Source organism: Daucus carota, chromosome 7 (assembly GCF_001625215.2).
Source record: "Daucus carota subsp. sativus chromosome 7, DH1 v3.0, whole genome shotgun sequence".
Classification (NCBI taxonomy): domain Eukaryota; kingdom Viridiplantae; phylum Streptophyta; class Magnoliopsida; order Apiales; family Apiaceae; genus Daucus; species Daucus carota.
The window spans coordinates 7920397-7934643 of NC_030387.2; the positions used below are offsets into that span (position 1 = coordinate 7920397).

Consider the following 14247-nt stretch of genomic DNA (forward strand, 5'->3'; position numbering starts at 1 on the left):
CGAATACAGTATGTTTGTCAAGAAACCATTCAACGAAGTAAAGGTATAGAGCACCCTGCACCCATCAATTGTTTACAGTAAGAAAAAGGTCCTCTGAGGAGGTTCTCACTTCTTTATTCTAATTAGAGACAAGAGTTGAATATTAGCTAGACACCATCAATGAAAAATGTAGTGAAGCAAAACAAGCTTAGGTTTGTACAAAAACTTAAAAAACACTATTGCTTTCTAAATCTAAGGCCCTGCTCCCGAGTTGTTTTAGGAGAGAAAGCAAGTGAATGCGAGTGAAAACAAATATGCTTCCACTTTCATCCCACTTTTGGAGTGAAAATTTGCTATATTTGCATCCACTTTCACTTGTTTTCCTCCTTTTAAAAAACTCGAGAGTCGAGAGCACAAACAGGAGTGAAAGTTACATAACCTTACTTCTTTTTCACTTGCTTTCCTTCCTAATTATAACTCGACTTCTTTTTCACTTGCTTTCCTCCCTAATTATAACTCGAGAGCAGGGCGTAAGCGCTATATGCGTCTCAATAATCCATGTAAATGTAGATCTTATTTAGCCTAATCTAAGCTGAAATTCATTATTTCCATGATTCATCGGTACCCAACTATTTTTTGAACTTTTCTAGATTCCAATGCCTTCGAAGCCACCTAATGCTACAAAACCACTTACTCAATTTTTCGTACGTTTGACCTGAGAGGCAACAAAACTTGCCAAGAGAGAAACTAAGTCTGATATGACTGTTTCTTTCGCTATGAAATTACAGAAACTTTTAATGCTTTCGTCGCATCACCGACTTCTCTTAGCAAAGCTGGTTCACCTTGCCTCTGACATTGGTCTTCCTGTTGATTTTCGGTCTCGTCTCTGTAATGAACATCCAGACCGGTTTAAGATTGTAGACACTTCATATGGTCGAGCTCTTGAGCTTGTGTCGTGGGACTCACATTTGGCCAAACGTATGTCATAACGAGATGTAACTAAACCTAATGATTTAATAGTGGACAGACAGTTGAAATTCAATCGCTTGAGGATTCGGAGGAAGGGGTTCAATGTACAGAGTCACTATCAAGAATCCTAATCAAGTTTGAAGAATTCACGGATGTACGCCCGAAGTGGGAGATTTAGTAAAAGAGTCACTGAGAGCTGAAAAGAGAGCTTCTGATGTAACGAGAGAGGTGTTAGGAATGAAGGTTGAAAAGAGGACCTTGGTTGGGCTCCTTCCATTCTAATGAGGAATGTCAAGTTAGTAGTATAAGTCATAAAGTTAGTCTAGCATACCAAACACTGCTCTATGGCTGTAACCGTTTCTGTTAGAGTTAGTGGTCTCTAATCTCTATATAAACAGCTCATAGCTAACTGCACAGCTCATTCTGTAATTTTCTAGTTTCAATATGAAGTTGTCTCTGTTTTCTTGTGCATAAACACTTTAAGTTCTTACTACTCAACAGCACCCCCGTCCCAACTTGTTTTAGACCAAAGTGGATATCCTTAATTTTTTTGGACAACCCTAAATGCGACAGTTTGGTGACATTGTGATGAATATGAGGGGGTTATCGTCCCAGTTAAGGGCGAAGACAAAAACATGTTATAAATTCGACACATGCAAGGACGATGAATACATGTAACTGGTGAAAGAATGGTAAATGGAGATTTCAAGAGAAATTCGTAAAATCTTTATAGTCTTCGTCCCTGGAAGAGGCTGAGACACTAAGGGGCTGGTATTGTATCAGGATTTTTAATGACTTTTATTGATTTTTAAAATCTTGGTGTATTCAATTAAGACTTTTAAATACTCCTTAAAAGTAAAGAGGTATTGTATCAGGATTTTTAAAAAGTCTTTCAAAGTTTGAGGTATTGAATTACAACTTTTAAAGAGTTATTAAAAGTCAGTTGTTATTCAATATATCAATGACTTCGGTGGAAAAATATAATTGATAGACTTTTAATGACTTTCTATAGAAAATTGCATATATTTTTTCAGAAAATTGTCAGGCCATTCTTGAAAAGATTTGAGATGACTTTTTCTTCCCTCAATTAACCGGTCGCTCCAACCTAGGGTTCAACCTCTGCGAAAAGTCTCCCCAATTCATCCTCTGTGAAAAAGGTTCCTTTTCTTCTCTATTATGATTCTCTATTATCATTTGTTTTTTATTTTTTCTGCATATACACATATATGTATCAATATGCACAGAAAAATGGGCGATGCATGTCAAGAGAACGACAATCCGAAAGGAAAAACTGCTGGGTATAAGACTTGGACAATTGAGGAAAGTAATGAGTTATTGAATCTCATGGTTGATGCCGCAAAACGTGGTTGGCGAGATAGTAATGGTTTATTCACGAAGGTTACCGTGGGGAAAAAGATTCTTCCTGTTCTGAATGAAAAGCTTGGTTGTCAAAGAACTCATCCCCAATATGTTAGTCGTTTGAAGTGGTTTAAAGCTAGATACACCAACTATTCAAAATTGATGCTGTTTAATTCTGGATTTGGATGAGATCCTATAACAAAAAAATTTACTGCTCCAGATGAAGTTTGGGAGGAGTATTTTAAGGTTATTTATTTATTTATTAATTTATTAAAAATTGAGTTTTCGAAAGTGTTCAGGATCCTCATTTAAAACACCATGAATATATTCATATCCTCTTGAATTGACAGGTCGCCTAGTTAGTGAACGTGGGATGCTTTGATTAGACAAGGTTACCGTGTGCTTATTGAGCACACGAAGCACTTCTTCATGTACTGTCAACGAAGTTTTTAAAATTTCCTGTCGTTGTTCTTTCCTTTCTTCCTCTTCAGCTATCTCTTTTTCTTCCTCTTCTTGGTTTTCCATATCCATATTTATGTTCATTTTAATAAGTAACTTTGGTGAGGGTAGCTGATCTTCTACAAACTAATAAAGCTAGATCAAAAAACACAAAGTGAAATAAAAAACACATAAGATATTATAGTAATGGAAGGGCTGCAAAACAGAGAGAGATTATGTAAACATAGCATGATAACAATAGTGGTTACTGATATAGCTCTTATAGCTCTGCATCATTATTAAATATGAAGAGTGAAAAACACATAATTCTCGAACCCTAAAATCCGTAAATTTATGGTATCAAAAGTGAATACAAAAATCTGATACAAGGTCACAATTAACATTTATGTTTATAAATATGATTCAGTAAATAGTATTACAATATCATTGTATATATAATACAGCAATAATACCTTGTACTCGATTTTGTAGTCGCCAGATTTGTGAACATACACCCAACTTGGGTATAGCAGAAGATCGAGAGGGTATAGCAGAAGATCGAGAGGGTTTCAGATAGGCTATTTATGATTTTTTAAAAAAAGTCTACTAAAGTATTTCAAAGTCATGAATTTGTAAAAAAAAGTCTGTTAAAGTTTTTAAAAGTCATTGTCTCGGGAGTCATGAATTGTTTTTGGAATCTTTAAGAAGTCAACGAGAGTCATTAAAAGTCTATAAAATCCATCAAAGTCATCCTCCCAAAATTTGTCATTAAAAGTTATGATACAATACCAGCCCCTAAGAAAAAACTAAACGCCCCTTTGAGGGGCGATGAGAGTGATGTTGCTACAAAATGTCTAGTTACTAAAGATAATTAATATTATTTATCGATATATTATATGTTTTATTAATATAATAAATATAATTAACAATTATAAATTAATATAAATTATAATTACCACTATAAACAATAATATAATATGATACTACATTTATATAACTTCTTATAATATTTTAATTTGAACTTAAAATAATTTGTTATATAATCGGAATAAATTTTTTCGATGAAAGATTTTTTATAATCTAAAAAAAAAATTCGACCATAGAGTCTTCTGTTTCTCACATCATAGAATACAACTTTGCCTTGCAATCCTTGCATGGGTGATAAGCTTCATCACAATGGAAGCACAATTCTTTGGATCTCCTCTAAAATCTTCTTTGGACTCGGTTGAAATTTCTGTGTGCCAACAGTGTAAGGAGTGGGTGGAATCTTCTTCACATCAATACCAACAGTTGAGGCAGGCTTTGTAAATGGTTCGACAACCGAAACAAAGGGTCTCTTTGACTTTGATTCTTCCTGTTTAGCCAAGAATACCGCATCCCCCGATGACTGTGGTCTAAACATTTTAACAGCCCCTTTTAATATGTTCTTGCAGGCCACTAATAAAACTGGAGACGAAGTAGTCCTCTGTAAGGTGTTTGTTCCGAGCAAGCACCATAGCTCTCAACTCTTCGAATTTATCTTATTAATCATTAACACTACCGACTTGACTGAGCTTATTAAATGAATCTTGCAAAGAACATTAGACCGGTCACTCTGATACAACCGATACCAGATACTTGCTCTAAAGTGTAACCCATCTAATTTCACCCTCTTTATATCACCAATATTGATAAACTCAAAATATTGTGCAGCCCGAACAACCCACCCTTTCGGATTGTGCCATCAAATTTAGGGAACTCAATTTTTAGTAGTAGGTTGAAATGCGTGTGAGGACTAGGAGAAGGTGGTGTAGTAAAAGGTAGAGGATTGTGGCTGGGGTGAGTATAGAAGAGCATCTGACCTTGATAACCAAAGGAAGCAAGAGGATATATGACAAGTTGGTGAGGATTAGGTGCCACATTCATACAGTGGCGGATCTGATTACAAAGTTAAGGGTGGTCGAATACTAATTAATTTGACAATTTCAAGCAAGAAAATACATAGCACAATACCCATATATTATAATAATGTCATTTTTACAAGATCATCAGCCTATCTTTCATATTCTGAAATCTATTCATAAGTGCTTCATTTTCAATTTTTTTGAATACATCTCTCTCAATATATGTAATCAAACAATCATTCAACCAAGTATCTCCCATTCTATTTCGAGGCGTAGTTTTAACAAGTTTCTAAGCAGAAAATTCCCTCTCAATAGTTGCCGTGGCGACCGGTAGAACCAATGCCAATTTTACCAACATGTAAACCCAAGGAAATCAAATATCCTTTTGCTTTTTAACCATCTTCTGAGCAAGATCAGCAATTCCTTTAATATTTTGAAAATCAACATTGCTTCTCATTTCAATTATATAATTTGAAAGTTGATCTTCAACTACTATAAGACGAATATCATCAAATTCTGAAGGATAAAATCAAGCTAGCTGGATCAATTTTTGTTTGTCAAAAGCTGAGAAAGATTTTCGTGGATCAAGGCATATATACACGAAAGCAACTCCATATTATCTTTGGGTTAATTATCAAATTGGGCACTCACTTCACACTAATATATCATCCGGGACACTCTCAAATTTTCGATCTCATTTGAAACACCGTTTTCAGAAATTGTATCAGTCTTAAAATAAAACATTAAATTCAAAAACAAATCGACAGTTTGAGAAGTGTTACTCATGGGGCTTTAACAGAATAGGCTGTGGAGATTATGTAGGTACGATTAATTGAATTTTGAAGTTCAAAAAATGGGTAAAATTGATGGTGGAAGAGATAGGTTATGAAAAACCCTAATAATCCATATATAGCCATTTTTTGGACGCGAAAATTCAATTAATCGTGCCTACATAATCTCTATAGCCTATTGTGTTAAAGCCCCATGAGTAACACTTCTCATACTGTCGATTTGTTTTCAAATTTATCGTTTTATTTTTAAGATTGATACAATTTCTGAAAACGGTGTTTCAAATGAGACCGAAAATTCGAAAGTGTCCCGGATGATATATTGGTGTGAAGTGAGTGCCCAATTAGATAATTAACCCTATTATCTTTGTCAAAACGCTCATTCATTTCTTGTAGTTGATAATCAATCACAATATTCAATAAACTAACCTTGAAGTAGTGTTAATTAGAAATTTTTTGAAGTTTACGTCTTGACCTTCCACGAGGCATAAAGATTGCATCCATATCCAAGACATCGATCTTGAACCTTTCACAGAACTTAGAAACATCAGCGAGTAAATCATTCCACCCATCATCTCTAAATATTTGTAACATTTCCTTTGCTACCTTTACTAATTAAACTTAAAGCATTAGCAAGATCCTGATCTTTCCTTTGTAACAAAAGAAAGGAGGATTGAATGAGATCGGCGTAAATGTGTGTTGAGGAGTAACCAGTGAGCTATGTACAGATGTCTAAACAGGTATGTGTGGCACAGAAGTAGTAGCAGCAGCAGAGGTAATACCAGATAATGGATGAACAAGCTCACCTGATGTAGGTAGGAGGCGAGACAATATCAATAACGATAGATCTCGAATCGAGGGTGGACTTAGAGGTCAAGTCATCTGTGGCTCTAAGAGAAACACTCTCCTTCCTATAAATACCCTCCAACTACAGTTTTATCCCATTAAAGTTTGTCCTCATCTTCTCAACTTGAATACCAGACGTTCAATGTGCTTCGTCATGTCATTAAGCTGTTTGGTACGATCACCCTTGTCCTTACCAAACTCCGATGTGAACTCCGCAAGACGCCCTTCGACAACACCTTAACGTTCATCCAAACTCTTCAAGCGTAGGCCAAGGGAGGAATGGCGCTGAAACCACTCGTAACCAATATAATAATAAAATGGACTGAAAATCATAAAGACAATAATAACAAAATGGAAATGACAGGGAAGCTGATAATATATTGAAGGTCCTGTAAACTAGGAAGTGAAAAAGTAGCTATTGCTGGAAAAGAGAAAATACAAAATGACAGTATTTTTCCAGACTAATGTTTCCCCTTCCCCAAGCCTCCAATAAGGAGCAAATATCTAGGCAGTACTGGCAAATGACTTGGTACCGTTATACGAATGATCCTAGAATTGACCACAGAACTTCCTAACAGTAATACTCAAATTTCTCATTTAGCAAGCTGGTTACAATCATTTTCACAGGGGGAACATTTTGCGCAAGAGGAAGAAGTTGCGCGATCACTTAATTGTCAAAAAATATATCTTCTTAATGGCATGAATTATGATAAGGTCTGTTAAGTATGAAATTTATCTACTTTGTTACTGTTGTATACATGTTTCTTTAAAAATTTCCGACTTTAATTGGCACACTAGGAAAATTTTGTGTATTCATGCCCGTCTTACAGCCTAGTGGTTCTGCTTGTAAATTTAGTAGTGCTTCATAAATTGTTCAGTTTGCACTTGTACAACATCTAACTTTTGTTGTTTAGAAAAGAAGAGCCGGGAAGTGAAGTTGTTTTCGTTTCCCCTCTATTAATATGCATGCTATTGTTCAGCAGGAGACGAAATAACAGTTCATAGTGTCATCATCTATTCGGTTGAGATTTTAATGGATTGTTTTTTATCTAAACAATCTCAACTGAATATCACCGGATTTTAAAGCACAATTTAAAATCTTGATTGAATATCACCATATTTTGTAGCATAATTTAAAATCCAAATTGAATACCCCATGATTTGAATGAATTTAAACCATCCCAATTGAATACCCTCATATTTCATGAAGAAAAAAATCTTTAAAATCTCAATCGAATACACTGCTAAATGTCTGCAGAGAAACTACTGCAGTCCGCACAAATTGACAAATCAAACCTAAGGCCACTTCCAGGACATCCTGGATAGCTAGAGATATTTACATATATCAACTGTGCGTGACCGGAAAATACTTGTAAACCACTGCATGGTACTCAAAGGCTGCGCTCTTTTCTTTCTCCAGAATCCAATGGCATCGTCATAATCTTCATTTCGTATTTTTGCTGTGGCTGCCTTCCAGTCGCACTTCTCCATTTCCTCCCGTGCAGCTTTTCCAATAGTTTGTCTTAACACTGAGTTTTTCAGAAGAGGTTCCAATTTGCTTAAGCAGTCATCGATGTCTCCCGGATTGAAGAGATAGCCAGTCTTATCTTGCTGATCAGAGGGAATGATCTCGGGAATACCTCCTGCCCGAGCAGCCACGACAGGGAGTCCAGAGGACATTGCCTCGAGGACCACATTCCCCAATGTCTCGGATTCTGAAGGCATTATGAAAACGTCTCCACTAGCGTATGCCTGAGAGAGTTCCTCTCCTTGTAAGATTCCTGTAAATACAGCAGGCATGCCAGAAAATAATTTTTCCAGCTCGGCCCTAGTAAAGAGACCAAATAAATTTGATGCAGACGTGAGAAATGTGGACTGAGAAATAAAAAGATGAGTCTGCTCTAAAAGACATGAATATGAGCTTACTGCTTACCTATACGGTCCATCTCCAATAAAAGCGATCCGGGCTTCTGGAAGCCTATCCATTACCCTATAAAATCATATAACATGTTTATGTTTTCTCTTTCTCATTGTGTTTGCAATTGGAAACTGAAAAAAAACTATTTATCTTTTTAGAAGATAAATACCTTTTGAGGAATTCCAAATTCTTCTCCACTCCTAGGCGCCCAACATGAACAATCAAAGGCCTATCTACTTCACCATTGCTGATAAAAAACAAAGGCTAAGGTCTTCATAAAACCGCCAATATCATAGAGATGGAATTGATCAAGGTATTATTATTATTTCACCTTAACCGTGATCTCATCTTATGAGAACGATGTTTTGGGTTGAAGGTTATAGAGTCAACACCCTTGTTCCAGAGACGTATCTTGTTGGCTGAAACAAAAACAACCAAATTACAACAAACATAATCACAGACTTCTTAAATTAACATTTATATGGAAGGAAATAACTATTAACTAGCACATATTGTTGAGTGAGCTCTGATGTTCACCCTATCTTCCCAGTGATGTCACTTGCAGTCTGCAGAGACTTACTAGCTTAACAGACTACATAAACGGACTAGAATAGTAGAATGCCATATCCTTACCTGCTGTCACCCTAGCTTTTTCCAACTCCTCGGCAATGGCAGCTGATGGAACCAATGTAAGATCAGCTGCTCTATGTAAGAACCCTGTACAGCAATCCCACCTTGTTATATTATCGTTGGAGATGCACATTTTGGGTATATTACATTTCTACTACAAGAAAGATTCGCATACTTATGATCCACCACATTGGTGGGACCAGCCAACTGAAGGTGTATCTTGGTATGTAGCTGGAGACAAGAATAAGCATTAGGCTCAATCTAAATTAGTCAGAGTTCAATCTATGCTGTATCTCTGAGGAGGGTACTTGTAATATGCTTACAATCAAAGCCTTCAAGAAAATTACCAACAAGTGAACTTACGCTGGAAGATGTGTATGATAAGACATCAGTATGGGAACAGACAACAGTTTTGCAATGGTAAGAGCACCGAAAACCTAGAACTCAGAAATTAAGTTGTCATTATGCAAACCAAACAAGAAGATTTATCATGATGGGCAGTGCACAAAGCAAAAAAAGTGATTAAAAACTTACCATAAAACCAGGGGATGTTGCATGGATTATGTCAGGCTTAAATTCTGAAACCTTTGAAATTATTCTAGGGCTAAGCGCAAGGGAAAGTGGTACCTTTTCATAACGAGGACAGGGGAAGCTGCAAAGTAGAATCGAGAACCATTAGCTGGCACATCTTAATCCTAGTAAGATAACTAATGATTGGGTACAATTACTGTAAATGTTTTAACATCATAACCTGAGTGATCCTACAAGTTGTGCTCCATGAAATTCGTCTGGAATTCCACCATGAGTGGTCACAACCATCACCTATACCATCTCATATTGGGATTATTGTTCAATCAAATAAACTAATGCAAAATAGAACTTAATGATTTCAACTTTTACCAATTTATATATTTAACATCGGTGACTAAATTAAAAACAAGTACGCCATTTGATGATCAGCAACTCAAGTGTGTAACAAACAAAGAGTTCCATCACCAATCTCCACTTCCCCAGCCCCTCAATAGCGAACAGCAAATAATATCGTTCTTCCTTATAAAAACTACTTACGAAAGCTTGTAATTCAGTCAAGCTCTAGTTTATTATTGTTCAGATTAAAAGGTTTGGTCCAGAAAATACGACTAGGAACTAGTAGTACAGCAAAAGCTGTTCTTGAGTTGAATATGTTCAAAATTAAAAAGTTGTACCTCATCCCCCATTTCGCGTAGATATTTGATAAAGTTTTGGAACCTGGTTTTATAACCAGACACATAGCTGCAAATGCCACATAAGAAAAGTCCATTTAAAAAGTCTCAATAGACAAGTGAACACAATAAGACGGCAACATAACCAGTGAAAGTAACAGAATGATTAAAGTCATAATATATGTTTCCCAAAAAGTTGTGATAATTTTTATGCAATTTAAGTGATGTTTAAGAGAATGTTCTTCGTCAGACATAATATAACAAACCCTCTCAACTTAACTCATATAAAATCAGGAGTATCTTGGTTTTCGATTGCAAGACATTGGTAACCAAATAAGATTATTTGTAGTTTCACAGAAAAAACGGTAATTGTTTGAATTGTTTGCAATTTTAGTCAGATATCTAAGTTCTGCTCATCAGTCCCAAATAACACCAGAATTAAGGAACAGCCTAATAACAAATTTCTATATCTTCCCATGACCAAGGATTCAAATCTCAGAAGTTATAGAATCTGTTTTAACCTGACTGGCCATCTAAACCACAAAGCAGAGTAGAGGATAAGCATACTAATAAGTAGAGTTGTTCATTATAAGAATACTAATTAAAAAAATGTTTTTGTTATGTTAAAAAGAACAAGCTGTGTAATGTTGACTACCTAGCTACCACATGTCATCATAGTACAAAAGTTTCAGAGGTCTAGAACAACCAGAAACGTCATTGTCATGATATCCGAAAACATGGTGAGCTATAATGACGTTTATCTCAAAAACATAAACTAAACCAAACTACTCCACTATATGCATTAGAGATTAAGCAATTATACTAATCATATAAACATATAATCATCCATATATATATATTTGCACTCACGCAAAGGGAGAGGGCTCGATAAACAGAGCTATGCGCAGTGGCTTTGAACTCATCTGCGTTTCGGCAAACAGAGGAAGCTTCTCAGCTTGGCATTGCTCCCAACTTAATTCTGAAATGGCCATTGTGCTTCTCAGACAAATGTGCCTAAGTATTGTACTTTAATCCAACACTTGAGTACTAGAGGAGGCTGTTTTTAGACAGGAGAGCTTGAATCTTTATGTTCAAAAACTAACAAATATTTCTCCCTAAAGCAATTTAAAACAAAGAATTGGCTCACACTTGGGTCCCATTGTACAAAGAAGCATGTGAAGAATATGTGGAGGAAAGGTGGTATCTGTAGAAATAGCAAGTATGATTTTTTGATTGTCATGCCCTCGGCGCCGACATGCACTTCTTTAAAATATAATTTTATATATATAAAAAATTCCGAATAAAAATTTAATATTAAATTTTTTAAAAAAAAGAAGATTTTAGAAATACTATATTGAATTATATTTTATAGAAATACTAGAGTGCGTGTGGAATAGTGAATGTATGGAATTAAATGATAGAAAGAGAGTGTATTATTTTAGTATGTTTGAAATAGTGCTATTATCATTATTAAAAACGCTATAATAAAGTATAGATTGACATTTGATTGTGCTCAATATATTTAAATAAGAATTAAAAATATGCAAAAAAGTTTAGACTAACTGATAGCTCTCACAACCTGTAACAAACTGGATGCATCGTGACTCAAACTCTTTTGAATTGATATTGTCTACTTTATTTTAATATATTAATATTTTTTATCTTTGTAATTTTGGATACGAATTTATTTATTTGAAATAGGGATTGATTTGGTAAGCTTACAAGTCAATTTTCTTTTAATGAGTATAAATGATGTAGGTTACAATTTTGTGATATAAATATATATAGTTAATGAATATCTTTTTTGAATGAGCTTTAACTAAAAGTTTTCAATCATCAATTTCTATAAGAAGGAATTAATGTCATAATTTAAAATTTGAATTCTAAATTAATTACTTTCATATATTAAAGAATCAACAGAGACCACATAAATTTTGGTGTTTGTATACATGTCCAAATGAAAGTAGAGGTCCTACATACAAATTTTTTGATAAAATTGATGGATGGTTGTTATATATACTTTTTGTAGTTGTCTACTTGTCTTATCTTATTTTATTTGATGTTAAAAATTATTTGATATGTCCACTTTATTAAATGTGTGCTAGTTATGTTAACTAATGAGTTGTGAGTTGCCGTAATTTTTTTGGGTGTAAATTTTAGTGGGGTTTGTTGGGATTTCTAGTGATATAATTAATATATATATATATATATATATATATATATTATTTTTAAATATCTGTAATTTAATATTTTTGATATACATGTCAAAATATTTTAAATATATAATTAAAAATATTATTTTTGAATTTTTTTCTAAGAACATTATATCAGTAAGTATTTTAAAAAATTTCTTGCTATAGGTCACAACACTTAAATTGTATGTTAACAAATTAATAAAATATATTCAAAAGTTACTAAATTCAGAAGGACTTGATGAAAATTGAGTGAATGCAAATTTTTTATAATGAGATTCGGATTCAAAATAATAATAATAATAATAATAATGAATGAAGCATTTCTTCACAAAATGTATAGTTTTATATTATACTTGAGGATGATAAAAATGAAACGGGAAAGTAATAAAATTACTAAACATTCAAATATATTATAATTTAAATTTTTTTTTCTATTTTCTCAATTTTTATTCATCACAACCAAATAGAACATAAGAGAGGAAGAGAGAGTAGGAAAGAGGTTTGGGAGCAAAACTGGGGCATGACAATTGTGCCTTCCCACGTTGGACTTTGCAGAACGGGGGTGTATTATTTGGATTTGGACTATTTGACTTATCCTGGATGGACTCTATCACCAAGAAGTTGTGGTCGGTAAGAATGGAAGAGGATTTTGCTCATAGTTTTTCATATTTAAGGGGCCGTTTGAGTGAATTTAAAATAAATGCTTCTTGCTTAAAATAAATAAGTGGAGTAGAAAAAGTTAGAAACAAGATAAGACTTATAAGTGATTAAAGTGTTTGAAAAATAAATAGAAAGTCTGAAACAAAAACTAGCATTCTTAACTTTTTTTAAGTGCTTCTTGACTTCTTACACAAACAATACGAATAAGTGCTTCTAACTTATAAGTCGAGAAGTCCGACTTAAAATGGGGGCCAAACACCCACTTAGCGATACCAACATATGACAGGTCCACGCATCGCTGATTTTCCGGCTCTTCGAGTATGGGGATAACGATAACCCAACCTATTCGATTCATAGTCTTGCTAAAACTACAAAACATAGAAGCCACGCAAAACAACAGATTGCAAGTTGATTCAGGTGCATGCAGTATGTAATGCTAGGACTTGGGCCAAGACTACCAGAAACATGTATAAGAGCAACTTTAACAATATTTTAGTCTATTCCTCAAATTTAATACAAAATATTAGAATTTAATAATTTAAGACATCAATAACTATTCTAATATGCAATAGGTATCTTATATTCATTCTTTATATAATATTTTGTCGTTAAAATATATTATCATTATAAAAAGTGAAGAGAGAAAAAGTGTTTGTTTTCTATATTTATTATAAAGAAAAATGCTAGATGCACAAAATTAGGTAAAAAAACATTCACATAACGAGCATGTGTTAACTTTTGATTGGAATGGGCCTTCTGTATATTCATTAATGGCACCAATTAAAAATTTCCACCTCAGTTACCACCTCATTTTGTGCAAAATTCTGTACTCAATTTTGTACATGTAGCACTACTCTATTATAAAATAAGAGTTAGAAGAGGAGAGAGGTTAGCTAAAAATAAGGACCGACAAAAATATCATAGTGATTTAGGGATTATTAGGACAATGTTGGAGTGAGTTTTTTCCTTATAATTTTTATTTATTTTGGTTTAAAACTTCAAATAGTTAAGCTATTGAAGTTGGTCTAACCTCATTTTGTGCAAAATTCTATACCCAATTTTGTGCATGTAGCACTACTCTATTATAAAATAAGAGTTAGAAGAGGAGAGAGGTTAGCTAAAAACAAAGACCGAGAAAAATATCACAGTGACTTAGGGATCATTAGAACAATGTTGGAGTGAGTTTTTTCCTTATAATTTTTTTATATTTTGGTTTAAAACTTCAAATAGTTAAGCTATTGAAGTTGCTCTAAACAGCTATACAAACATAACCATTCGAGGATAGCGTACTTCGAGGCTAGAACTATTTGAGGATAGCGTAAATAACCGTATATCATACATATGAGAAAAGAAATTAAGTGTGAAACTAGCTTTAGCATT

The 14247-nt window shown here is 34.0% G+C and overlaps 1 protein-coding gene and 1 pseudogene across 1 annotated transcript; one reads left to right on the forward strand and one right to left on the reverse strand.

Annotated features, from left to right (window-relative positions):
* The first annotated feature begins 192 nt into the window (after window positions 1-192).
* On the forward strand, window positions 193-3495 carry LOC108193382 (protein WHAT'S THIS FACTOR 1 homolog, chloroplastic-like; annotated as a pseudogene).
* A 3937-nt stretch (window positions 3496-7432) lies between these two features.
* On the reverse strand, window positions 7433-11126 carry LOC108194130 (sulfoquinovosyl transferase SQD2). Its single transcript, XM_017361032.2, has 11 exons — window positions 10883-11126; window positions 10016-10082; window positions 9562-9632; window positions 9345-9462; window positions 9174-9247; window positions 8986-9041; window positions 8814-8897; window positions 8512-8599; window positions 8350-8427; window positions 8196-8252; window positions 7433-8090 (listed from the first exon to the last, which is right to left on the reverse strand). The coding sequence occupies exons 1-11, from the start codon at window positions 11002-11004 to the stop codon at window positions 7589-7591; spliced, it is 1317 nt and encodes a 438-aa protein (XP_017216521.1). The 5' UTR covers window positions 11005-11126; the 3' UTR covers window positions 7433-7588.
* Between the last annotated feature and the right edge of the window lie 3121 nt (window positions 11127-14247).